The following is a 25,503-nucleotide window of genomic DNA, read 5'->3' as shown; positions in this document are numbered from 1 at the left end:
GCCACCTTTGTATCTTCCTTTGTGAACATAGCAGGTGAGCACCCGGGACCCTGTGCTGATTGGAGGAAAGAGCAGCATGTGGTAAGTTTGAGCAGAAGGGCCTGGAATCCAGGAGGAGGAGGAAGAGGAGGAAAAAGCCACTTTTGATGGGAGGCTCTGGGAGGTGGCATGAAAAGGTCAGGGCTGAATGAAGAGGATTAGCTGAGTGGAGGGAGGAGCTGGTGTGACCAGAAGCCAGAGCAGGAGAAGGGCCTCAAAGACCAGGCAGCTTTCCACTGGGACTGGGTATATTTCCTGTGCGCTGCTCAGGGCCTCGGTTCTCTACCTGCAAAGTGGATACAAGGGAGCCATCTTGCAGGGTAGTGGTGAGGGTGCAGGAAGATGCCACAGCCAAGGCTAGTTCTCAGCACTTGGCCTCTCCCAACCCCAGCCTCTATTCCCAGTTTAGCACGTCAAGGTCGAGTATGCATTGTGTTTCCTCAACTGGCTTGGAATTCTTCAAGGCAGGATCCCTTTCCCTCTGTAGTTCTCCATAGGGGAAAGGAGTTCCCAATGAAGCTGCGTTTTTTCCTTTGACGTGGGCCCACTAAGCACTGGGCCTAGTGCACACAGTAGGACCATGGAGTCAGTCCCCGGCCAGTCTTCCAAGTCTCCCATGACTCTACGGAGCTGGCTGATGGAATCCCTCATAGATTTGCCAAATGTTTATTGAGCATCCACTGTGTGCTGGCCCTGGGGGAGATAAAAGGCAGACAGGGTCCTTGATTACTTAAGGATTACCTAGTCTCTACCCCTCTTCCTCTGATGTCAAGCCTGGGCTTCCAGGGCACTGGTTGGGAGGCCAGCTCTATTCCAGGCTATATATTTTCCAGTGTGCTTTTCCTCTCTCCTTTCATGTTAGAATGGAGAAAAGCACCTTCACAAGGCCTAAATGTGTTCTGAAGCTGTATCCTTCTCTTTGCCTGCACTGCCATCTGAGGTCCAAAGCACCATCACCTCTTTGCCTGAATAGCTGCAACAGGCCTCCAAAAGGCCCTTCCTCCCCTTCTTATCCTCCTACCTACCTCCATTTTTCCATTGTCCAGTCAGAGAACTCCCCTTAAACATGTGCATCTGTCTATTTGGTAGCTACCCACATCTATCCAGGGGCTCTCACAGCACATAGTCCTAGAAGAAAAGTCAAATCCCTCTGGTTCCTACAAGGCTCTCCACAGTCTGTCACTAGCCTCCCTCACTCTCTCTAATCCTTCTTACTCCGTTCTGTCCACCTACCACTCAGACGGTCTTATGGTATTTGCCAGTGTCATTTCCCCTACTTGAAACGTTCTCCTCTAAGCCTTGCAGCTGCTCCTTCCCATCCTTCAGGTCCCAGTGTTGGCTGTGGACAGGAGTTGGTCTCTGCTCCTAGCTGGCTACATGAACTTGGGCAGATCATTGGACTTATCCATGCTTTTGAAATGGGGCTATTACTGGTAACAAGCGTTAGCTATTATTTATACTATTTCCTCAGTGAGGCTCCCCTGGCTTCCACATGAAAAGTAGGTCCCCCCAGTCACTTTCCTATCACCCAGTTTTCTTTTCTTTCCTTTCCTTTTCTTTTCTTTCTTTTTTTCTTTTACAGGACTTTATTGGGGAACAGTGTGTACTTCCAGGTCTTTTTTTCCCCAAGTCAAGTTGTTGCCCTTTCAATCTTAGTTGTGGAGGGCGCAGCTCAGCTCCAGGTCCAGTTGTCGTTGTTAGTTGCAGGGGGCACTGCCCACCATCCCTTGTGGGAGTCCAGGAATTGAACTGACAACTTTGTGGTTGAGAGCCCAATGGTCCATGTGGGAATCCAACCGGCAGCCTTCAGTTAGGAGGAGGGAGTTCCAACCGCCTGAGCCACCTGGCGGGCCCCCAGTTTTCTTTTCTTCACAGCTCTCATCAGTACTGAAATAATCCTGGTTATTCAACAATCTTATGCAACCAATATTTATTGTGCACCTACTATGTGCCAGGCACTGTTTGTAACTGGCATCGATCGGACACCCTGTAAAGGCAGGGTCTCTACCTGCTTTTTTCATCCAGGGCTTCCCAGCAATGTGGCCGGCACACAGTAGGCGCTTTGCACGTCCGGTGCGACCCGCCCGCCCCTCCCCCGCTCTCCAGGAAGTGCACGGACTCAGCCGCCCGGCCGGCCGCGATGCACACTGGGAAAGCAGCAGCACCAGATCCAAGATGGCGGCCAGCAGGAGGCTGATGAAGGTAAAAAAGCCATTCTCCAGCGCCGGCCGGGCCGGGGGCGGCGTCCCGAGCTCGGGGCCCCCGCGGCCGGCCCGGGCTCCTCTGGGCGCCGGCACCTGGTCTCCCACCGTGAGTGGCCCCGCTGCCCCGCCGGGACGTGCGCGGGCAGAGGGAGCTAACGGGGCCGTCTAGGCCTCAGCCTGGGCGGGAGCTCCAGGCCGCGCTGGTAGCCGCCGCCGGCCCCTCGGCCCGCCCGGGGGCGTCCACTCCGCCCAGAGCCCGACCGGGTCCCTTTCCTCGCGGCGGCCGCCTCCCAGCCGGGAGCGGCGTTGATCGGGGGCCTCGACCGGGGGGCCCTAAACCGGGCGCCCGCGGGGAAGGCCCGAGCGCTGGAGCCCCGGCCGGGATCCCGCGCCGCGGAGCCGCCCCGCCCTGAGCTGCAGCGCGCCGGGCCCGGAGCCCCGCTCCGCCCGCCGCGGACGGGGAGGCCGGGAGGTTTAGACTGGGGAAGGAAGGAGGAGGCCGGGAGACGAAAAAGTTAGGTCAGTGTTTGATGGGTCGCTTGAAATCGCTCTGGGTCTAAGCAAACTGTCGCCTTGTGACTGCAGAGTCACAAACGGGCAAGTTCCAACTCCAGGAAGGCGTGGAGTCGGCGCCGGTCGCGGCGCGGTTCTCCTTCCCCGTCTCCTTGCCTACCCACCACTTAGTCATACCAGTCTCCTTTCCCTGATGAGGCAGAGTGCCATTTTTGAAGGGGTGGGGGTTGGCTTCAGCCGTTGGACTCAAAACCAGCTAAAGTTTATAAATATAACTTGGTACTTTGTATCTTGAATGCAGTAGGGTGTCTTCTTCCTAATTGGCTCCTTTGATGAGGAACACAGATGCTCAACTGGTTTAGTTCTTTCTCGAGTGTGTTTGCCGGCGTCCTCCGGAACCGACCTCGCCAACATTTGTGAGTGGGCTGCCCGGCAGCACCGCGCCCGAAATAAAAAAGGCCCAGAAGCTGGTTTCCTGATGGGGAGATGAAGCGCTGGGGTTCCTCCTGGGCAGAGCAGTGCTTGGTAGCACTGGACATTGAACTTGGAGTCACAGCTCCTGGGCCCTCCCTCCTGGTCCTCTCCCTCTCGGGGAACATTTCCTTTGTTTTGTTCACTAAGGGCGGGAGACGACGTTTAACTTCAAAAAACTGGATTGGAAGTGTGCACAGAAGGACAGTCAGCAGACTCCAGACCTCTCTGTATCTCTTCTCTGTCAGTGACACCACCATTCACCTAGTCATGCAGATGAAGGGACTGTTATTCACTTAAAATTACTGTTACTCACTTATTTCCCTACTCTACTCCCCAAATGCTATCACCCATTAAGCCTTGTGAGTTTTACTTTAGAGAGATTTCTTGTGTGTGCCTTCCTTCCTAACCTTAGAGAACAACTTACTTGAATTCATACCGGTATGTCTCAGGTGCCCTCCCCCCGTCTCTGATTCCCCTTCAGGGATACCAGATTTTTTTTTTAAGATATAATTGGGGAAGGGGAACAGGACTTTATTGGGGAACCGTGTGTACTTCCAGGACTTTTTTCCAAGTCAAGGTGCTGTCCTTTCACTCTTAGTTGTGGAGGGCGCAGCTCAGCTTCAAGTTGTTGTCCTTTCAGTCTTAGTTGCAGGGGGCGCAGCCCACCATCCCTTGCGGACTGGAACCGGCAACCTTGTGGTTGAGAGCCCACTGGCCCATGTGGGAATCGAACCCGCCGCCTTCGAAGTTAGGAGCATGGAGCTCTAACCGCGTGAGCCACCTGGCTGGCCCAGAATTCTTTTTCTAAAGTCAATATTTAGTCTTTTGACTCCTATTGAAAACCGCTGTGGTCCTGTCCTCCTCAGCAGTTAACCCTAACTTCTTACTTGGTATGCAAGACCCTTCTTAGCTTGGCGGAAAGTAATCTGTTCAGCCTCCCTTCCTGCCCCTTGGTTTCCCACTACCCTTGCTCCTAATCACAGTATCTACCTTAACTAATACTACTATTCTTTCTTTATTTGCACTTTTACTCTGTGCAGCTCAGTACTTCACATTCATGATCACGTTTATTCCCTGTGAAGTAGACACTATTATTCCCGTTTTGTAGATGATGAAATGGAATGCAGAGTGATTCGTTGACTTGCCCAAGTTTTCCTAGCTAGGTAGGGAGAGAGTGAGCTGTGATCTCAGTTCTGACTTCAAAGTCCCCGCTCTTACTTGCTATGTAGTCTCCCTTTGCACATGCTGTTTGCTCTACCTGAGAAAGGCTGTGTTCTCCTCACCTCTCCCTTCCGGGGAAGTCCCAGGTTCAACTACAATGCCAGTTACTCTGTGAAGCTTTCCCCCATCCCCCTTCAGATGAGTTGTTTCCTCCTTTGTGTGACCACAGCACTTTCTTTATGTTTCTCTTTGAGCACTTGTCACAATCTGATTTGTGTTGCACTTGTCTTTCCTACCTGGTTCTGACTTCCTCAAGGGCAAGGATCTTGGCCTAATTCATCCTGGTGTCCCCCTAGTCTAGCCAGTTGACCCACTTTGGGTTTCCTGGGCTCCCAGGAGTCTGAGAGGGGAGTTACTATGGTTTTTTAATTTTTTGTGTATGTGTGTTTCAAAAAAATTGGAGCTTAGAAAAAATATGTAATAGTACTTATTAGGTACTAGATCATTTATGTAAGTTCTTTCTTTTCAATAACAAAGTTAGTGAGTGTACTGTCATTTTAATTGAGAAATAATTTTCACAAATGAGAAAACTATGAGGCTTAGTTTGAGTGTTGCCTAAGGTGAGTAGCAGGATTGAGTGGGGAGAGATGAGTTGCTAAAACTCCCCGGTTCCAAATCCCAAGATCTATGGGCTTTGTCACACTGACTTCTTTCTTATTCCAAGGATGCATGGAAGAGTATGTCATTCCTTGAGATGGAAATTCTGTCAATTCAGTAGGGGGAATGCTGCTTACATGATGCTGATTATTGTCTCTGAGATTCTATATTTAAACCTGGTTAGTTTAAACAACAACAAAAAAAGATTGATGCAGATTGATCAATACATGGGGCAGAAATAATAAAAAGGATTTTTGATGTTGAAAAGTAAACAGATGTTGAATAATAAAACGTATTACATCTTAAAGAACTTTAGATTTCCTAAAAGCTGTTTTCCAGGACTGAACTCAGAATCAGATTTCTTTGTAACAATGACTGACTGTTAGTGTGTAAAATACATTATTAAAAGTAGAGTGATTTGCATATATCAGGCTGAGTTATTTTAGACAAAGTGAGTATCATAAAGTCTTTAATTTAAAAAAGCATTTGCCAAAAGGATTAGCTTTTTTCAGAACCCTTTTTAGGAATTACAATGCTAATAAAACATTAAATACATTTTAATTTGCAAGCAGCTAATTCAGCATTGATGGCAACTACCAGATTGTAACCAGTGGTTCAATCAGGAGGGAAATAGCTGCAAAAGTGAAACCTGTAGGTGTGGCTAAGGAAATTGATTGCAGTTTGATCATTTCTTTTCAGCATTTCAATTGCACCCATCTCCCCACGGGGACCTTCCAGCCAAGTATCGTCTCAGAAGGGCTTTCTCAGTGGGGAAATTTGTGAATTTAAGAGAGGGATGACATGATGTAACTGTTGAGATGAGGAATTGAGATTTATAGCAGTCTTTTAATGCTATTTAACTAATGTCGGTATTGGTATACTTTCAGTCCATAATCACATGTGAATGGGTAGGAGGAGTCCCTAAATAACAGTTCATTCCTTGGAATTCCTTGTATTAAGCAATGAACTAGTTTGCTTTTGAGTACAGGTTTTTATTCTGTGAGGTTGGGTAACTAACATGATAGAACAGTGTGTCTGGTACTAGTGTGTTGTGTGTGTCAAGAAGTGAGGGGGGGAATTTTACAAATGATGTTATGCTGGGGTTTCAGGAATTAAGAAGAGCTTTCCATTTTTTATCCTAAATTTATGCATCTCAGTACATTGGGACTATTTCAACCTCCCTTAATGATATCTTTTGTAAATGTTTTTCTATTATGAGATAATTGGGACAGGCCCTGGGAAAGAGTATACTTAGTTATTGCAATATTTTGTACCTTTTCTTAAGATTTATGCTAGAACAAAAGCACTTGTCTTGGGGTACTTGGACCTTTCTGATCCTGTTATAACTCTAAAGAGGCTTGTGATTCTCTGTTTTATTGTACCAGGTCTCATTCCATTGAAAAGTATCACTAAATATTCAAGATATTTCTGTTTTCTTTGCTGCAACAGTAAGTTAGGAATTAAAGCTTGGAGAACCATGGAGACATCCCTCCTGAGCCAGGCTCTGCATCTAACCGCCTTGAAAGATTTCCTTTGAGTGGCACAGAGATCTATAGGTGGTTAAGTATAAGCTCATCCTGTGCCCTGCACTTCTGTCTAACCTTACTTAGGTAATGCTCCACTTGTCTACTCAGTCGCCCAAAGAAGAACCTGGGGGAGCCCATCTTGCCCCTTCCTCCCACACCTAGCCACTTGCCAGATTCTGCTTGACTATATATGCCTTTATTTCTGTTCTCTGCCTGTCTTTTCCCCATCTCCACTGCCAATCGGAGTTCAGGCCATTCCCATTTGTGGTGGGACACTTGTGTCAGATTCTTCAGCGGTTTCCTTTTATTCCTTACTGGTAAGTCTGTCCTCATCCCTGCATGGTTCCTAACCAGCAGTGTATCCAAGAGTAGTGCACATGCCCAGGCCTTGCTCGCAGTGACTGGAACCAAATTCAGTAGGTCAGGACGCTGTACTTAAAAATCCATGTTCCTTCAAGGTCTGGTCTTGCCAGTCATTTCTATTCCCACTTGCCAGTGGAATCCCCTCACAAGGCATGCTCTGCATACCCTGGGCCTTTTGATGGGCTTCCCGGTATCTTTTCTGCACCAGGCTAACTTCTTGTCTTTTAAGACTCAGCTCAAGGGACACCTCTTCTGGGTTCTGCCCTTGAGGAGCTCAGTAAGGGAGAAGAATGGCATGGACCTAGAACAGAGTTCCTGGTCTGCCCACCGATGGATATATGCCAGCTGAATAAGGGAGTCCAGGGGAGGGAAAGACCCTCTGACATGGAGAAGGGGGTGGCCCGTCAGAGTGAATAGCGTTTCTGTAGCTGAAGAGGAGAGGGCCCTAGTAACCTCAGAACGGATGTGGGCAGTGGTGCTGAGAGATGCCCTGAGGAACCCCAGTAACAATCTACCCATATGGCTGCATGTTTCTGACTTTGTGCTGTCCCTGCCTTAGGTTTTAGTTTGGCCAGCCCCTGGGGTGCCTTCCAGAAGCACCAGGTAACTGGCTTGGTTTTACTCTAGGTTGGCATGCCCAGCACACCTGGTCCTCCAGAAGGAGCCCTCCCTTCCTCTGCTGTGGTAGGGCTAAGTTCTCCGGCCAGCCTCTAGAAGAGCTGTCTCCCCATGCAAGGCGTCGTGGAGGGAGATGCTGATGGATTTAAGGACAGATGGCAGAGAGATGCCATAGCTTTTCAGTTGAGGAATCAGATGTATCCTGTCCCTTCCTGCAGCACCCAGGAGAAGTGGCAGGCTGCTCACTTGTGAGGGCTTTTGCCTATGTGTTCTCTGGCCAGGCTCATCCTGTCTGTTCTTGAGGGCGTTGATAAGCTTAACCTTCTTCCCAATAAAAGAAAGGGGTGCAGGAAAAGGTCTTTCAGGGCAAAGCTACCGTGTTTCCCTGAAAATTAGACCTAGCCGGACCATCAGCTCTGATGCGTCTTTTGGAGCAAAAAGTCATATACCTAGTTTTATTTTACTATAAGACCAGGTCTTATATAATATATCAGCCTAGGTCTTAGGTCTTATTTTCGGGGAAACATGGTATTAAGGGAGAATACAGCTTCGTGGTTAAGAGCTCCAGTTCTGCAGTGTGAGTCCTGGGCCTGCAGCATCTCAGCTGGGTGAACTTGGGGCAAGTTACTTAATCTCTCTGTGCAACTTCCTTTGTATATGAAGGTTAAATGAGTTAATATATATCAGGTGCTTAGAAGAGTGCTTGGCGTGTGTGAAGTGTGAGATACATACAGATATTATTATTGGGACTAAGACAAAGTTCCAGGGAGGTGAGGAGAGCAGCCTGGGGGGAGGGGAGGGTTTGAGGGATTGAGCCCAGGTAGGGGTGGGTCTGCCTGAATGTGACCTCATCACAGAGACAGAGCCCATTCTCTTACCTGCAGCGCTCTCCTGCCTCTTAACCTGTTCTTAGGGTTAGTGAAAGGTTTACCAAGACAATTGTATGAATGTCTTTGTTTAAAAATGTTTGCTTTTCCCAAGGAAGTCAAAAAGCTCTGGAAGTCAAAATTTGTCTTCCTAGTTTCTCAGAATCTTGCCCCATGTATTTTATTTTCCTGTCCTGAATGTACACACACTGCAGCAACAGTCACTTTGTCCAAAGATGGGTCCAGGTATTAACGGAAGGCACCAAAAGGTGCTGAGCTGGGAGGTGAGGGTGGGGCTTTTGAAAAAAAAACATTTTTTGAGTAAATAGTTGCAGTCCCCAAAATAATATTGCCTTTTGTCTTTTCTTTCAACCTTGAAGCAGAAAGTTAAGAAAGGTTGCTCCTGGTGTCTGTGCCGTTTCTCCTCCTGGCCCTCGCCACAGTCTTTTTAGAATTTCAGAGCTGCGAGGGGCCCCTTGACAGACAGGAGGCTGAGGTTTATCGGGTGCCACCCACGGGCTGGCAGTGGAGCCAGGTGCACTCACTGCCCAGCTCTCTGTGCTCTCAGGGTCTTGCCCCTGCTTTTCACATGGCTACTCTTGGTTTTGAAGGAGGGTAAGAAGATTCATTTTAGGTCGGTGGTGGTTTGGGTTCTGTTCTTTTGTCACATTTCCAGGTGTCTGTGGATTATAGTTTTCATTATCTTGTCAGATTTTGCTTCCATTTCTTGCTAGCGTAGTTCAGCAGAAGGCTGAAATACTGTGGACAACCCCTCCAGCCCAGCAGGCATGTTTGCCACCAAAGCAGCCACTGACATCAAAGCCAGTGCTCATGGCGCTGCTGCCCATCTTTCTGAGAGGACATGCTACCTGACTGTCACGGGATGGGGGAGAGGATACCACTCAGAAGTTGCGCCCTCAGCCCTTTTTGAGATGGGTTGCAAATATCTGCTTCACAGCGCTGTACCTGTTAGTAAGAAACGCAGCTCATGAAAACTAAACTTACAGAAGGACTCACCGTGTGTTTTACACAAGGAATTGTTGTTCTCACTTGTCCTGTGTCAGGCTCTGTGTCATTGGGTCAGACTTGAAGAGGCTGTGTCGCAGCCCTTGAGTTTCTCAGTCTGGTGAGGGAGTGTGGGATGTAGGTGGAGAATGCCGGGCACACCCATGTTCGGATGGAGACAGAAATCCATTCCAGGCGCGAGGCTGGTGGCCGGAAGCTGACTGCATGAAGCTGGCATGACAGCCTTGTCAGCTGTAGCCGAGGCCTCATGTTTAGACTTACAGGATTGAATTACATCGAAGTCATGATTTAGTGTCGTTGCCACTGGCTGCTTTGCGCAAGCTTGGAAAGTGCATTTCTGTCAAAGTTAGTTACTTTGATACAGCCACCCCAAAGCAGGGAGTGGCTCTTTCAAATTACTAATGTCCTACCCGTTGTGTAGCTGGTATTTGAGAGTGATTCTGTGCTTAGATTTAAGGCAGATTTGTGTCATTTTCCCTCAGACATCCGGCTCCATCTGCCAGGTTTCCTTTTGCCGGGCCAGAAGGAGCCTAGAAACATTCCTTGCACAACATAAACACTTAGTGACTCGCTGTGAAGGGCTAGGGCAAATACTGTCTATGTTCATGCTTTTGTCATTATAAATTGTGGAAAGTGCTATTCCAGAGCAAGCCAAGCCCTCCCAGAATCCTGCTCCAGAAACAGGAACCCTGTGGTGCCCGTTTCCAATGAAAGTGTTCACCACCCTAACCCACTGCTTTGTGTGCTGAGATGTTCACAAAGGAGGCATTCTGGCTCTGGCTCCAGTCCTGGCCCTGCCCTGTACGCGGTCTGTGACGTGGGCCTCTCAGCCTTGGCTTTCCCGTCTGTAAAGTGAAGCTAATGTGGGGTGTCGTGAGCTTCCAGTCATATCCTATGTAGTGTTCATTGTAAACACCACTTCTCCCCCTTTTCTCTCTCCGGGTCTTGCTCCTGCTTTTCTTGTGGCTGCGTTTGGTGCATGCCTCTCGCACCAAAGCCATACGTCTTCCCTAGTGTCTCTCCATGTCTGTTCTTTGTTGGGATTTTGAAGCTGATGTCCCCCAGAGGGGAGTGTGGTGGTGATGTGCCGTTAGTTAGCAAGAAAGCATCCACCTTACATTTCATTTCTTTTTTTAATTGAGATCAAGTCATTTTTGAAAGTTTGTGCTAACAACAATAACCATATTCATTTCTAATTTAAGACCCTGTGAGTTCTGGTAATAGGCTGTTGATGACACTGTCTTACATATTAACAAATGTGGTGACACGATTGTGGAAGGGAGTGAAACATTAGTTGAGTACCTACTAGGGTGCTAAGTGTTAAGCACTATATAACTCCTTTTTTAAAAAAGAATATGTCTCCTCCCGTTTTTCTTTTTTTTTTTTTTTAATTTTTATTGGGGAATATTGGAACACTGTGTTTCTCCAGGGCCCATCAGCTCCAAGTCATTGTCCTCAATCTGGTTGTGGAGGGCACAGCTCACTGGCCCATGTGGGAATCGAACCAGCAACCCTGTTGTTCAGAGCTTCTGCTCTAACCAACTGAACCATCCCCCCCCCCCCCATGTAACGTTTCTTGTAATTCTCATTAGGGCCCTATGAGAAGTAGGTTTCCTACCACTTTTCAGGTAAGACTGTACACTCCTTGGAGCTTCAGATGGTGTGAAGTGTGGGGCCAGGGGTTGCTGAGCCCAGGCCTGTCTGACTCCGGAGGCCTCTGCTTTTTCTAGTCCATTGACAATTTGGCAGCTGTTGAAGCAACCATCTGCCAAATCAAAATGTTATTTCTGTGTGTAATATGTAAAATAAATGTAGAAGAAAATGGTTGGGGATTGGAATATTCTGATTCTGTTGCCTATAGGAATCTTCAGAATAGAGAACAATAAAATGAACAATATAAGCCACAATCAGCATTCACTTTTTTAAAAAAAGTTCACAACTTACATTGCTTCCATGTGCCTGGATCAGTGGAAGGTGATAGCTCTTTTAGAAGCTTATTTCTAGCTGTGGAAATGACACTACATTAATCAGGTCCTCAGTGTCTTCCTTGCTAAAAAGGCCGGGTTGGATGTGAGTGGTATTTCTTAAGCAAGGGTGTACTCTACCATAACCTGGGGATCTCCAGGCACAGTGCTCAGCCGCATTCAGGAAGTTCTGATTCTGCAGGTCTGGGGTGAGGCCTGGGCACCAGTCAGTCTTTCCGTCTCTCCCCTCTCTCCTTCCCATTCCTGCTCCTAACCCCAGTCCCGACCCTGACCCCCGCCGCTGCAAATGTGGGTATTGAGCAGCTTCCCCAGGGCCTTGGGCCCCATATCCTGATAGGGTCCCCAAAGTTAGTAATTGTTCCATCCATGCTCGGTTTCCAGCTGCTTCCCTGACACTCCCAGTGATTTCTTCTTCCTTGTCTCTGAATATGTTCCCCACACACAGATGCTTATTCTCTTCGCCTGGAGGTTCCTCTTTCCCCGTTCTTCACGGCCCTCTCAGCATCTCTTCCACAAAGCTGTTACTCTCTGCCACTGCCTGCTGGGCCTCCCCCGCTCTGACCTGCAGGATCCTAGAGCAGCGCTTCTCCACTCTCTTAACCCAACCTCAACAGCCAAGAAGATGGCGTTCAGCTTTACTTCCTGTAGTTCTTTAGGGGCACAATGCATCTTTTTTCATTTTGCAAATGTAAGATTACAGGATGATGCTGGATACACTTTTGAAAAGTACAAGCACCCTCTACCTTGTGACTTGTTGGTCCAGAGCATTGACCTGAAGCAGCCCAGACGTTCACAGCTGATTTTTCCTCTGTATATCTGTCTCAATTTCTTAAAGAGGACCATGGCCACACGCTAGTTAAGAGTCACTGGCTCCGGAGGGTTCTCAGGCCATGCGTGAGGATTACCCTGGGAGATTTTGAACAGTCAATTTTCCAGGCCCCATCGTAGAGCTCCAAAGAAGAGAAACACTTGGTTAAATACTTTGCCTAAACTTGGATGCATCTGTCTGAGTTGTGTGACCGAGGGCTGGCTGTGTACAACTGTCTCCTCCTCTCCTCTCAGGATTGGGCCAGGCTTCGTGCAGGATTCGGAGCATGTGCTCCCGCTGGGGCCAGGGCCATCTCCTCTGTTAGTGCCTGCAGAGCTGTTAGGCAGCGGTCCGTTTCTGCCACGGGCCATACTTTGGCCTGGAATGGGCATCAAGCTCTCTGAACTGCAGTTTGGGGAATGAGCTTTTCCCCTGTTGAAGAGCTGAGCAGCGTCTCCAGGCTCTTTCAGGTCCCGCAATACGCTGAGACTCACCTCTGGGCTCCGAAACTGACCTGTTTGTGAGAAGAAACTGACCTGTTTGTGAGAAGCGTTGCCTTTTCTCCCTCCCCACTTACCCTGGCTGGGAAGACTGCTCTCCCCTTCCCCCGCTGGGAGAAGGAACGTGCGAGTTGGCTAGTTCTGCTTTCCCTTTTGCTCTTCTCTTTCCCTTTTGCTTCTTCTCAAGCAGTTTGTCAGCATTGCGCCATCAGCCCAGAGCAGCTGACTGGGGACTGCTTCTTGGCTCTGAGCAGAACTGAAACAAACCTTTGAGGGGCATATTTTGTAAGCTCCTGTCGTTCTTGGCTTTGGTCTGTCTGACTATTCTTCTCTCACACTTTTTCTTTGTCAGGTCTTTCCATCATCCATCATTTGAAATTTGAACTCTGAATTTAGATTGGTTTCTTTACATTCCTTCCCAAGTTCTTCATTGTCAGGATCACTCTCAGTTACAGGGGTGCAATTTTGCTTGAGGGTTTGTCAGTCCTCTTGCGTTATCTTACCTTTTCGAGTCTCAGGCCTTCAGGTGAACCTGTCGTTCCTCTGAATGACTCAGATCCGTCTTCTTCAAGTTGTTCTCCTTGGTAGAGTCATGATTGACATTTCAGGTTGACCTGTTCTTGTATGCAGGACCATCTTGTTCAATGATCGTGCCAGTGGTTCTCAGCAGCTGGGGCTCTCGAGGACATGGGGAAATCAGGGTGGGGTGTTATCACAATGCGTGGCATCTAATGGGCAGGGCTAGGGATTCTCAAGTGCAGAGGCTTGCTGGGTGCCGGCCTCACCCTGTTGAGAAACACTGTTCTAGGAGGCTGTCCACATTCCCTCGGGATTACGGGCTTGCTTGCTTGTTTGTTTGCCTTCTCTCACTTCGGCCTTATAATCGGTTCTTCCTTGTTGGTTAGAATTATGCAAAGGAGGTTGCCTCTTCTATCTTTGGTGAGCTTAATTAACTTGGCAGTAAGATAAGGTGAGATTTACCCAATGACTGCCCTTTGGTTCCCTGAGCCTTCCAGTCCTGCCACCACTGGGTGCCACCCCTTTGTCCAGGGGGAGTGTGGCATACTCCTCCCACAGTATGGCTTTTGTCTTTGTTCACCGGTGCCCTCCCTGCACCCCTGCGCACAGTAACCACTCGTTCTTCCCTTTCTCTTGAGCAAGGTACAGTTTTTCAGTGCCATGTTACCGTTGAGTCCCATCTTGCCATGTTTTTGTATTAATGATTATTTTGCAATTTACCTTCTTGTGTTTATCGCCCATACTTCATGTTGTTAGTATGTGGATTTCTGAAGCCATAGAGAATAGTTAACGTATTATTTGAAATTTTATTTTCTTCCCATGAATATTGAATATATTCTCCTCTGTTGCTTCTTCTTTTTTGATTGTCTAAGTTCTATCTAGAATTTTTTTCCCTGTGCATTTTTTTTTTTAAAGATTTTATTGGGGAAGGAGAACACAGTGTGTATTTCTAGGACTTTATTAGGCAACAGTGTGTTTCTCCCAGGACCCATCAGCTCCAAGTCCAGTCGCTGTTTTCAGTCTAGTTGCAGGGGGTGCAGCCCACCACCCAATGCAGGAGTCAAGCTGGCAACCTTGTTGTTGAGAGCTCGCACTCTAACCACCTGAGCCATCCAGCCGCCCCTCCAGAAGCTCAGCGGCAGCTCGTTGTCTTCAGTCTAGTTGTGGAGGGCGCAGCTCAATGGCCCATGTGGGAATTGAACCGGAAACCCTGTTGTTCAGAACTCTCGCTCTAACCAACTGCGCTATCCAGCTGCCCTTCCCTGTCTACATTTTTGATAGTTTAGTAGGACTCACCCCTACGGAACATGATATCTAGCAAGCTAGAAGTCTTGCTCTAGTATCTTGAGACAAGGATGAGAAAATCAAACTACATTGAGAGTCCTTCCCATCCCAGAGCCTTTTTTTCCTCTGCAAGCCCCAGCTTCCCATCTGTTCACTAACCCGATGATTAAGCAAGTGTTTGACAAAGCACGACCGTGAGCTTCTTCTGGGGGTCCCTGCCCTCATGGAGTTTACATTCTGTTTGGGGGTGCGTCAGAGTGGTCGTGTGGGTGTGAGGCCTCTTCCCTTTCCTGAATCAGTCCAGGCTACATTATATCTTGGTGAGCATTCCCGATGAGTCCCGGGTATTAGCAAGAGGACCTGATGGTGGCTGGCAGATGGAGTGGTCTCTCAGATCCCATGTTTTCCTCCTGCAGGTTCAGGAGGAGGGGCCAGGCCACCCTTTCCCCTGTTACAGACGTCACAACCATTGCTGCTAGCGTCTTCCTCGATCAAGCTGAACATTACTTAGAAATGAACTCATCTCTCAGTGGCAGCAACTCTCTCCTCTCACTGTGTAGCTTGTTAAAAATCCCCTTTTCAGACTCCACCCCACACTTGCTGACCCAGAATTCCTGGGCCGAGGCCCAGGCCTAGACAATGACGGTGGGTGGCGAGGGTTGACAAGCAACAGCACCCTGTGGGAAGACACTTGGGCCTGTTGCCTGCCATGAGGTGCCCGTGTGTCCCAGCTGCCTCTGGCACACGTTCATTCGACGTGCTGTACTCAGCCCACTTCATGCCAGGCACATCGTCCATCCTATAATCTAGAGCCTGTATCACTGGCTCCATTCCCCTTCCTCGGGAGCTATGTCCCAGGGTGCCTTGTAAACTGTCGGCTGTGTGATGGGAGGAAGGGGTATGCAGATCTTTGGGGCTTGACTGGGAGCTGATTCAGAGCCTCCGTGCTGTTGGTGAGCCGCAGCACCAAACAAGGAGGGGCTTCCCAGTTCTGGAGAGGTTCCCAGGCTGGATGAACAAGGAGGAAGCCAGGCCGGTGAGGAAGCTGTCATGCCAGCCCAGCAGAGGAGGCAGGGCCCAGCTGGGTGGTGCCCCCGGGTTGCAGCAGAGAAGGCACACAGAAGCTGTAGAGAAGGCTGTTGTGCCATGAACGGGAGGCTGGGTTGGGGCATTGGGTCAGTACATCACTCCAGGTATCTGGGAATGGAGGATGTTGGGGTGTGGGCAGGCGCATGATGGGTGCCCTGGGCTATAATACCTATTGGACACTCACTTGAATTGTTGGGAAAGCAGTGGGCAATGTCAGGCTGGTGCAGAGTGGAAAAACAAGTGATAATTCTAGACTAAACACATCTCAGGCAGGGCCTTGAAGTAGGGTGAAATGGTGTTTCACCCTGGATGAAATGGCGTTTGCTGCATTGACTATATAATAATAATCCCTCATATTTGCAAGGGATTTTGTTGCTTACAGTATGGTTTTCCGTTTATTGTCGACAGCTCTGGGTCTTACTGCCCCTGTTTTATAGCCGAGGAAACCGAGGCTCAGTAAAGGTTTCCTGTTCCCCTCCCATCCCAGACTGGATAGTTCTCTTTGCTGTGTGCCCATGCTGAGGTAGAGTCCTGAAATCTCACTTTACAGCGTTGGGTAGAAAACTTTGTGGGTCTGTGTATGTTCTGGTCCCCGTTTCATTCATCTTTATATCCTCCCGTCTGACACATAGTGCTTAATAAATCTCGGCTGGAAGAAGTCAGGTCTGTAGTACCTTTCTTGTGCCCCTGCCACGCGGAGACAGCTCAAAGAGGAGGTGGTGTGTCCACAGCAGCAGTTATTTCCTCCACCGAGTACCGCGGGTTCACAGAGGTGGGGGCTTGTCTTGGTCTGGGGCATGGGTTGAGGGGACCACTGTGGCTCTGGGCCTCTTACCCAGACCGCACACAGTCTAGTCCACACTCGGAAATTTTGCCATATGTGGTGTTGGCATTCAGTTTAATTTGAGGGAGTCAGGAGGGATCTTAATATGTGGTGCTTTTCCCTATTTGACACCCCTTTATGCTTTGTTAATCAACAGGAGCTTGAAGAAATCCGCAAATGTGGAATGAAAAACTTCCGTAACATCCAGGTTGATGAAGCTAATTTATTGACTTGGCAAGGGCTTATTGTTCCTGTGAGTATTGAACACTTCCCCTTCTTACCAGATTATTCTCTAAGGTGATGTGTGTGCTGTTGGGCTTCTCTACTCCCGAGGAGACTTTTAGTGCAGGAACCAACAGGTGCACAGAGGCGGGCTGTCACTCTAGGGAAATAAGGTAGGGACCCTAGCTTTGGTTCCTGAGGAGAATCTCATCCTTGCACTGTAACATTCTGGGGGTCCCGAGCTTTCCAGGTCTGTGGTTATTGGCCCGGGAAAGGAGTGTATCTGGACTCCTGTCTTCCCAGGTTTCTCAGCCTTGCCTCATTTGTCCAGATGGTCTCTCTTGGGAGATGGCGGGTGTTCCCATCGAGCTCTCTTTGCTTTTCCGCCTGGTTTTGCATCTGTGTCTCTCACCCCCTGGACACTTGTGTTCCGGGCTTTATTCCTGGTACCCTCCAATGTGTGCCTCCCGTTTGTCTCAAGTCTCTCTGCTTCATGTCAGTATCTTCTTACCCAGTATCTTTTCTGGGGCTTGTGCCTCTAGTGTCTGCCCCTCCTGGCTCCAGAGCCCCATGTCTCACTGACTTTGCCTTCACACTGGCTCCAGACTCCTCCTGACAGCGGCTCTCCTGTGGACTCACTGCCTTCTTGATTTAGTGTCTGCTCTTTCTCCATCCTTTCATCTCCTTACTCCTCAAGAGACTTGTCCTGGACTAACTCCTTTTGCCATCTCAGTTTCTCCCACCCTCCTGAAACTGCTTCACACCCAGCACACAGGCTCCCCTCCGTCCTCACACCTCTGGCTCAGCAGTTCTGGAGCCATGGCCCCCGCGCCGTGCCAGCTCCCCGTTCTGTAACCAGCATGCCACTCTCTCTTGTCCTGCTGCTTCCTCTTAACTCTGAGACATGGATCTAGTTTAGTTTAGTCCCTCGCTTTTCTCTTCTTCTGTTTTGTTTCTTGGGATCCCTGCTGCTTCCAGCATCATAGGTTATTATTGTATGGGAAGCAGTCCCATCTGCCTCCATTCCTGCCTTCTCCCCAAAACCACACTCTGTCCACAGGCGGCCTCACTTGGACATTGGGTGCCTTCCAGTCTCCCCAGCTCAGAACTGGGACCTTCATCCTGAGGACTCCCTTTCCTTCCTGTTCTATACCCTCCCACCTTCTCTTTTCTTCCCCACCTTTCCCCATTTGATCCTCAGGCCGTTTTCCTGTGCCTGGCCCTGCCCTGAATTGTTTGTAAAATCTTTTCTTCGGGGCAGATTGGCTATTTTGCCAAAGCCTCACTTGGAGCATGCTTTCTTTTCTTTTCTTTTTTTTTTCAGGACTTTATTGGGGAACAGTGTATACTTCCAGGACTTTTTTCCAAGTCAAGTTGTTGTCCTTTCAATCTTTTTTTTTTAATACATATATATATTTTTTAAGATTTTATTGGGGAAGGGGAACAGGACTTTATTGGGGAACAAACAGTGTGTATTTCCAGGACTTTTTTCCAAGTCAAGTTGTTGTCCTTTCAATCTTAGTTGTGGAGGGTGCCGTTCAGCTTCAAGTTGTTGTCCTTTCAGTCTTAGTTGTGGAGGGCGCAGCTCAGCTCCAGGTCCAGTTGCTATTGCTAGTTTAAGAGGACCTGCAAGCCCACCTTGGAACCGGTAACCTTGTGGTTGAGAGGACGCCATGCCAACCAACTGAGCCATCAGGGAGCTCAGCGGCAGCTCAGGTGAAGGTGCCGTGTTCAATCTTAGTTGCAGGGGGCGGAGCCCACCATCCCTTGTGGGACTTGAGGAATCGAACTGGCAACCTTGTGGTTGAGAGCCTATTGGCCAATGTGGGAATTGAACCGGCAGCCTTTGGAGTTAGCAGCATGGAGCTCCAACCACCTGAGCCACTGGGCCGGCCCTGCAATCTTAGTTGTGGAGGGCCCAGCTCAGCTCCAGGCCCAGTTGCTGTTTTCTAGTTGTAGGGGGCGGAGCCCACCATCCCTTGCGGAGTCGAACCAGCACCTTATGGTTGAGATTTTGTGCTCCAACCAACTGAGCCATCTGGAGCTCAGCGGCAGCTTAGCTCTAGGTGCCATGTTCAATCTTAGTTGCAGGGGGCGCAGCCCACCATCCCTTGTGGGACTCGAGAAGTTGAACCGGCAACCTTGTGGTTGAGAGCCCACTGGCCCATGTGGGAATCGAACCGGCAGCCTTCGGAGTTAGGAGCATGGAGCTCCAACAGCCTGAGCCACCGGGCCGGCCCTGTAGATGCTTCCTTGATGCTGGTTGTAGTCATACCCTTTTTAAAAAGTCCCTGGAACTTGAATGGTAAATACTGGATTTGTAGTTTATTTTCATAATCATTTGGATAACTAAGGACAAATACACTTTTTAATCTTTCAGTACACATTCAAAAATTTTAAATCTGATAGCGTCCATTCTGGTTTTGAAGATAGAGTCCTTTAGATTTCTCCAGGCTTGGAAGTGGTGGAAAGGATTGGCCGGTTACCCCAGCCCTTCCTTGCCGGAGGGACCTGTTAGGTGCTGAGTGGAAGGATGGCCAGGACCAGCTGACTCCAGGCCCTTTTCTACTTGAGATTTTGTGTCCTACTTGTATAAGCAGTGAACAGTTAGTCCGTGGATCTTTGGGAAACTGATACGAATGAATGGGACCGTATTAAACAGTTAGGCGTGGGTAGTTACCCTGTGAGCTCAGAGGCCTTAAAGACTGCACGTGGCCTCCAAGAGGAGATGGTTATCAGGCAGGATCTGAGCTGAGTGCACACCAAGGCCTCCCTCTGGTGTCGTGTTGGCAGAGCCTGTGGAACAGGCTACTATCTCATTAAGCCCAGAGTGGTGACTGGCCAGTAGGATCCCATTGTGCTTGAGCCAAGGCTCTGGGGAGTGTCCACACCAAAGCCTCACCTTCCATTGGCGGAAGCTGTGCCCTGAGACGGTAGGCCACGCCAGGGCTGTCCTCACCCCTGCTCATGTTGCCTCTTCCCATTCATCTCTCCCTTCCTATAGTCACTGCCCAGGGCCCCTGTGTTGGTGTGAGGAGACAGTTGGTTTCAAGGAGGCAATTGGCAACTCATCTCTCCAGGATCCCCCCACTAGTACCCCACACCACGGCCTCAGGTCTTCCTGCACTGTAGGGCGGGTCAACATGGGGAATCTTCTACCCACACTCACCTGAAGTCCACCCAGCTGAGGGGAAAGCAGGGCCAGGCTTATAAAGGCATGGCACCCCAGAAGCATGCCTTTACAACAGGGGCTGGTCTTGGGGAGCTGCTTAGTAAACATGCTGTGGGTGTGGGGGGAGGTGGGAGGTTAGGCTGGCAAGGCGCTTCCAGAGACACTTCATTGTTACCATGGCAGTTCAGATTTATTCCCTTTAAACAAGTTTTATATAAAAATGTTTTATTTGAAATTCAGATGTGATATCCAAGGAAGCAAATAATCCCCTAATCCCTTCATGAAGAAATTTCCTCCCAGCTTTTTTCTTTTTTTTTTAAGAACAATAAGCACCTTGATGAGGAGCTAAGACAGGAGGGCGGAGGATTTATTTGCCTCTCCCGGCCTTGATTTTCCTCAGGAATAACTCCAGTTCCTTGCCCTCTAGCACTCAGCCACACTGGCCTGGTCTTGAAGCCATACCTGCAAGAAGCTTGCGCTGCTGGAACTGCTCCTTAGAACACTGCTGATTTTGGCATTCTTTTTCCTTGCATCATGTTTCTTTTGAATTTTCTTAGATAGCTCTTTCTGTAAAATCTCTTTCTCCTCAGGAGTCAGCTTGCCCCCTTCTTGCAGCTCAGGGGCAGTGCGTAGTGGGACTGGTACCGCTGTTGTTACGCTGTGCTGTCAACGAGCAGGACGCAGTTCTTTACTAGAGTCCGGCCGGTTCATTGTTGGATGCGTTGTAGAGCACATCAATAATCCTTGTTTTGCACGGACAATTTTAGTATATGTATTGCCGAAGTAAGCACACCTCCCAGCCTTTTTACATGCATTTTTTAGTGGGCCATTGGATCATGTCATACTTTCATCATTATTTAGCCATTGTCTTCAAACTCTTCATGAATATAATTTTAATAATTATACAATACCCACAATATTTATATGATCATTTATTTAATTATTCCTTTCATATTAGCTATTTCGATTATGGATCTTTTTCCATTTTTAAAATAATTTATCCATGAACATCTTCATGTGGAAAATTTAGTGTGCATCTTTATTTTAGATTCTGATCTTAAGATATAATATTCTATATTCTATATTCCATTAGGATTGGGGTTATATATAAGGAAGGGACCATCTGTAGGGCTATACAGAGTCCCCAATATAAGATTACGACTTTTCAACTTTACAATGGTGCGAAAGCAACACACATTCAGTAGAAATTGTTTAGGCAAAGCTAGGATGTTCCATAGATTAAATGCATTTTTTTCTTGTTATTTTGTTTTATGTAGCTGAATTTATCAGTATTTTCTTTTATTTTTAATTTTTATTTATTTTTCATTATTATTTTTTAAATTTCATTGGGTAACTGTTTTCTCCAGGACCCATCAGCTCCAAGTCAAGTTGTTGTCCTTTAATCTAATTGTGGAGGGCGCAGCTCAGCTCCAAGTCCAGTTGCCATTTTCAATCTAATTGCAGGGGGCGCAGCCCATCATCCCATGTGGGAACCGAACTGGTAACCTTGTTGTTAAGAGCATGCGTTCTAACCAACTGAGCCATCCGGCCGCCCCTCCGGAATCTCAGTTCAAGTTGTTGTCTTCAATCTAGTTGTGGAAGGCGCAGCTCACTGGCCTATGTGGGAATCGAACCTGCAACTTACAGCACATGCTCTAACCAACTGAGCTAACCGGCTGCCCAATTGAATGCATTTTTGATTTAGGATGTTTTCAACTTGTGATGGGTTTATCAGGATGTAGCTCCATCATAAGTCGAGAGTATCTGTATGTATATGGTCAAATTATTTTCCAAAAAGATTGTTGCAATTTGCATTCCTATGGGTACTGTCTGCACAAGTTCCCACGTGTGTCCTTGGCTGTCGTGGAGGTTGCTGGGAGTTTTTAAAGGGAGATCTGAGTGGCACATACTTCAGTGCCCAGGCTATGGGTTCCGATTGCTGGAGGTGAGAACCCCAGCTCTGTTCCCAACTGGCTTGGTGATCTAGGGCAAGTTATGCAGTTTGTCCTAATATCCTCACCTCTAAAGGAATACTTACCTCTGGTTGGTGTAAAAGTTCAATAAGGCATGTGTGCGAAGTGCTTAGCTTTTCTCTTGTTATTAAAGCCTTTTTGGGACTCTCTGGAAAACTGTTTGGCAATATGTAATAAAGAGCTTATGAAACAGACAGGAAAAAATCATTGCTGCCAATTTGATAGGTGCAAAAGTTCTCAATTTGATTTGTGTCTTAGGCCCATTCAGGCTGCTGTATAACAAAATACTAGTCGACTGGTTACTTTACAGACAGAAATTTATTTCACATTTCTGGAGGCAGGAAGCCTGAGTCAGGGTGCAGTCTTGTAAGAGCCCTCTTCGGGGTCACAGACTTCTTGTATTCTCACATGGTAGAAGGGGCATGCTAGCTCTCTGGGGCACTAATCCCATTTATGAGGGCGCTGCCTTAATGATCTAATCACCCCCAAAAGCCCTGCCTCCTAATACCACTACCTTGGACATTAGGTTTCAACATATGAATTCTGGGCAGGGTGGGGGCACAAACATTCAGAACATAGTAATTTGCATTTTTAATGTTGTTATTACAGTTAGTTTCTTTTCACTTATTTATTGACTTTATTTTTCTGCAGTCTGTTTAATCTATCAGAGTTTTAGAATGTTTCTTCATTGAATTATAGAAATTCTGGATTAATTTTGTGTCTGGGACAAATATTTTTCAGTTTACTGTTTTATTTTTAATTTTATTTATTTGAAAATTTCTATTAATAATTTGAAGGTTTTCTCTAAAATTTTTTTTTAAAGTTTTATTGGGGAGTATTGGGGAACAGTGTGTTTCCCTAGGGCCCATCAGCTCCAAGTTGTTGTCCTTCAGTCTAGTTGTGGAGGGCGCAGCTCTCTGGCCCATGCAGGAATCGAACCAGCAACCCTGTTGTTCAGAGTTCGAACTCTAACCAACTGAGCCATCTGGCCACCCCTTCTCTAAAAATTTTTGAAAAATGTTTGCTTCATTAATTTATTGTAGTAAAATATATATAACAAAATTTGTCATTTTAGTTATTTTTAAGTGTACGATTCAGTGACAGTTACGTTCAGAATGTTTTGCAACTATTATCACTGTATTTCCAAAAATTTTCATCCCTTAAGCAGAGACTCTTTACCCATTAAATAATAACTTACTACTCTCCTGTACCAACCCCAAGTAACCCCTAATCTATTATCTGGCTTATTTACACACAGTTCCCCAATAAAGTCCTGTTCCCCGTCCCCAATAAAATCTTTAAAAAATAAAAAAGGGAAAATAAGTATTGGTGAGGATGTGAAAAAATTGGCACCCTTGTACAGCGCTGGTGGGAATGTAAGATGGTTTGGTGGTTCCTGAGTTAAACATGGAGCTACCACATGACCCAGCAATTCTACTCCTACATATACACCCAAAAGAACTGAAAACAAAAACTCAAGCAGGTACTTGCATGTAATGTTCATATAATATAACATCATTATTCACAACAGCCAAAACGTAGAAACAACCCTAGTGTCCATCAACAGATGAATGGATAAACATAATATGGTATATACACAGAATACTCATCCATAAAAATAACGTTCTAATACATGGTACAACATTGAAGACCCTTGAAAAACTTATGCTTAGGAAAATAAGCCAGATAAAAAGTAACCCCTAATCTATTATCTGGCTTATTATACACTCCTCCTCCATATCTGCATAGTCTTGATTGACTTTCCCTGGAGGGTGATATGTTTGTTATAATCGAAAAATGTACTTCAACACATCATAATCATCTAAAGTACTAAAGTACCTACTGAAGGACATTTTGGTTGCTTCCAACTTTCGGCAGTTATGAATAAAGCTGCTGTAAACACTTTTAGTTGGGTTGTCTCTGTCTTTGAGTTGTAGGAGTTCTTTATATATTCTAGATATTAAAACCTTATTGGACATATTGTTTGCAAATATTTTCACCCATTCTGTGGGTTTTTACTCTCTTGATTGTGTCCTTTGGTGTATGAAAGTTTTTAAAGTCCATTTTATGTATTTTTTCTTTTGTTGGCCTGTGCTTTTAGTGTCATATTTAAGAAACCATTGCCAAATCCAAGGTCATGCAGGTTTTCCCCTACAGTTGAAGAATTTTTATAGTTTTAGCTGTTAAACTTAGGTCTTTGATCCATTTTAGTTAATTTTTGTATATGTTATAAGGATGATATGGTAAGGGTACAACTTTATTCTTTTGCATGTGGATGTCCAGTTTTCCCAGCACCATTTCTTGAAGAAACTGTTCTTTCCAATGGAATGATCTTGACATCGTTGTCAAAACTCAATTGAGCATATATGTGAGAGTTTATTTCTGGACTCTATTCTGTTGGTCTGTATGTCTGTTCTTTTGCCAGTAGTACACTGTTTTGATTACTGTAGCTTTGTATTAAGTTTTGAAATCAGGAAATGTGAGTCCTCCAACTTAGATCTTTTCAACACTGTTTTTGGTTATTCAGGGTCCCTTGAGATCTCATATGAATTTTAGGATGGGTTTTTCCATTTTGCAAAAAAAAAAACACTTGGGATTTTGATAGAGATTATATTGATCTTTAGATCACTTTGGGTAGTATCATCATGTTTATAATATTAAGTCTAATAATTCATGAACTCAGAATGCCTTTCCATTTATTTAGATCTTCTTTCATATCGTTCATCACTATTTTATAATTTTCAGTGAGCAAGCCTTACATCTCTATATTGCTCAACTCAGGCTGTCAACACACACACGTTTGGATGGCTTAAACAACAAAAATCAATTTTCTCACTTTTCTGTAGGCTAGAAGCCCCAGATGAAGGTCTGGCAGAGTTGGTTGTTGGTGAGGAGTCTGTTCCATATCCTTCTCCCTGTGTGCTCACATTGCCTTTGTGTGCATGGGGAAAAAGAGCAATGGGTCTCTCTGGTGTCTCTTATAAGGACACCAGTCCTTTTGGATCTGGGCTCTATCCTATGACATCATTTAGTCTTAATTGCTTCCTTACTCTAAATATAGCCACACAGGTTAGGGCTTTAGTTTTGAATTTGGAGGAAACACAAGTGTATAACAACCCTCTTAGCTAAATTTATTCCTGGGTATTTTATTCTTCTCAATGTTATTGTAAATGGCATTGCTTTCTAAATTTCCTTTGGGATTGTTCATTGTTAGTGTGTAGAAATGCGACTGATAGTGGCGTGTTGATTCGGTATCCTTCAAATTTGCTGAATTCATTTATTGAAACAATTTTTTGGTGTGTGTGTTTGGTCTTGAGAGTTTTCTACATATAAGATCAGGTCATTTCTGAATAGAGGTTGTTTTTCCTTTTCAGTTTGGATGCCTTTTACTTCTGGCCCGATTGACCTATCTGGAAGTACCGAATATTGTGTTCTATAGAAGGGGCAAAAGTGGTGTCATATGACACCCTTGACTTCTTCCTGATTTTAGGGGAAAGGCTTTCAGATGGTCACCATTGAGTATGATATGGACTGTCAGGTTTTCATGCGAGTATGTGGCCTTTTTTCACGTTGAGGAAGTTCCTTCCTATTTCTAGTTTTTAAAATGTTTTTATCATGCAAGTGTCTTGTTTTTTTATTTATTTTTTAAAGATTTTATTGGGGAAGGAGAACAGGACTTTA

General features: G+C 46.6%; 1 protein-coding gene across 3 annotated transcripts in view; it reads left to right on the top strand.

Annotated features, from left to right (window-relative positions):
- Positions 1 to 25,503, top strand: part of UBE2L3 (ubiquitin conjugating enzyme E2 L3) — a 56,954-nt gene that overhangs the window by 7,863 nt on the left and 23,588 nt on the right. The window contains exons 2-3 of one of the 3 annotated variants that reach the window (XM_081037322.1): positions 2,065 to 2,241; positions 16,613 to 16,708. In XM_081037322.1, coding sequence (XP_080893448.1) covers positions 2,077 to 2,241; positions 16,613 to 16,708 — 261 coding nt within the window. In that variant the 5' untranslated portion in view covers positions 2,065 to 2,076. Of the gene's footprint in view, positions 1 to 2,064; positions 2,242 to 12,102; positions 12,121 to 16,612; positions 16,709 to 25,503 lie in introns of those variants that run through there. The other 2 variants (XM_081037324.1, XM_081037323.1) reach the window with 2 other exon arrangements.

This window comes from Rhinolophus hipposideros (genome assembly GCF_964194185.1).
Source record: "Rhinolophus hipposideros genome assembly, chromosome: 24".
Lineage (NCBI taxonomy): Eukaryota > Metazoa > Chordata > Mammalia > Chiroptera > Rhinolophidae > Rhinolophus > Rhinolophus hipposideros.
Note: the sequence above shows the minus strand (reverse complement) of the source record. Positions and strands in the feature narration are given on the sequence as shown.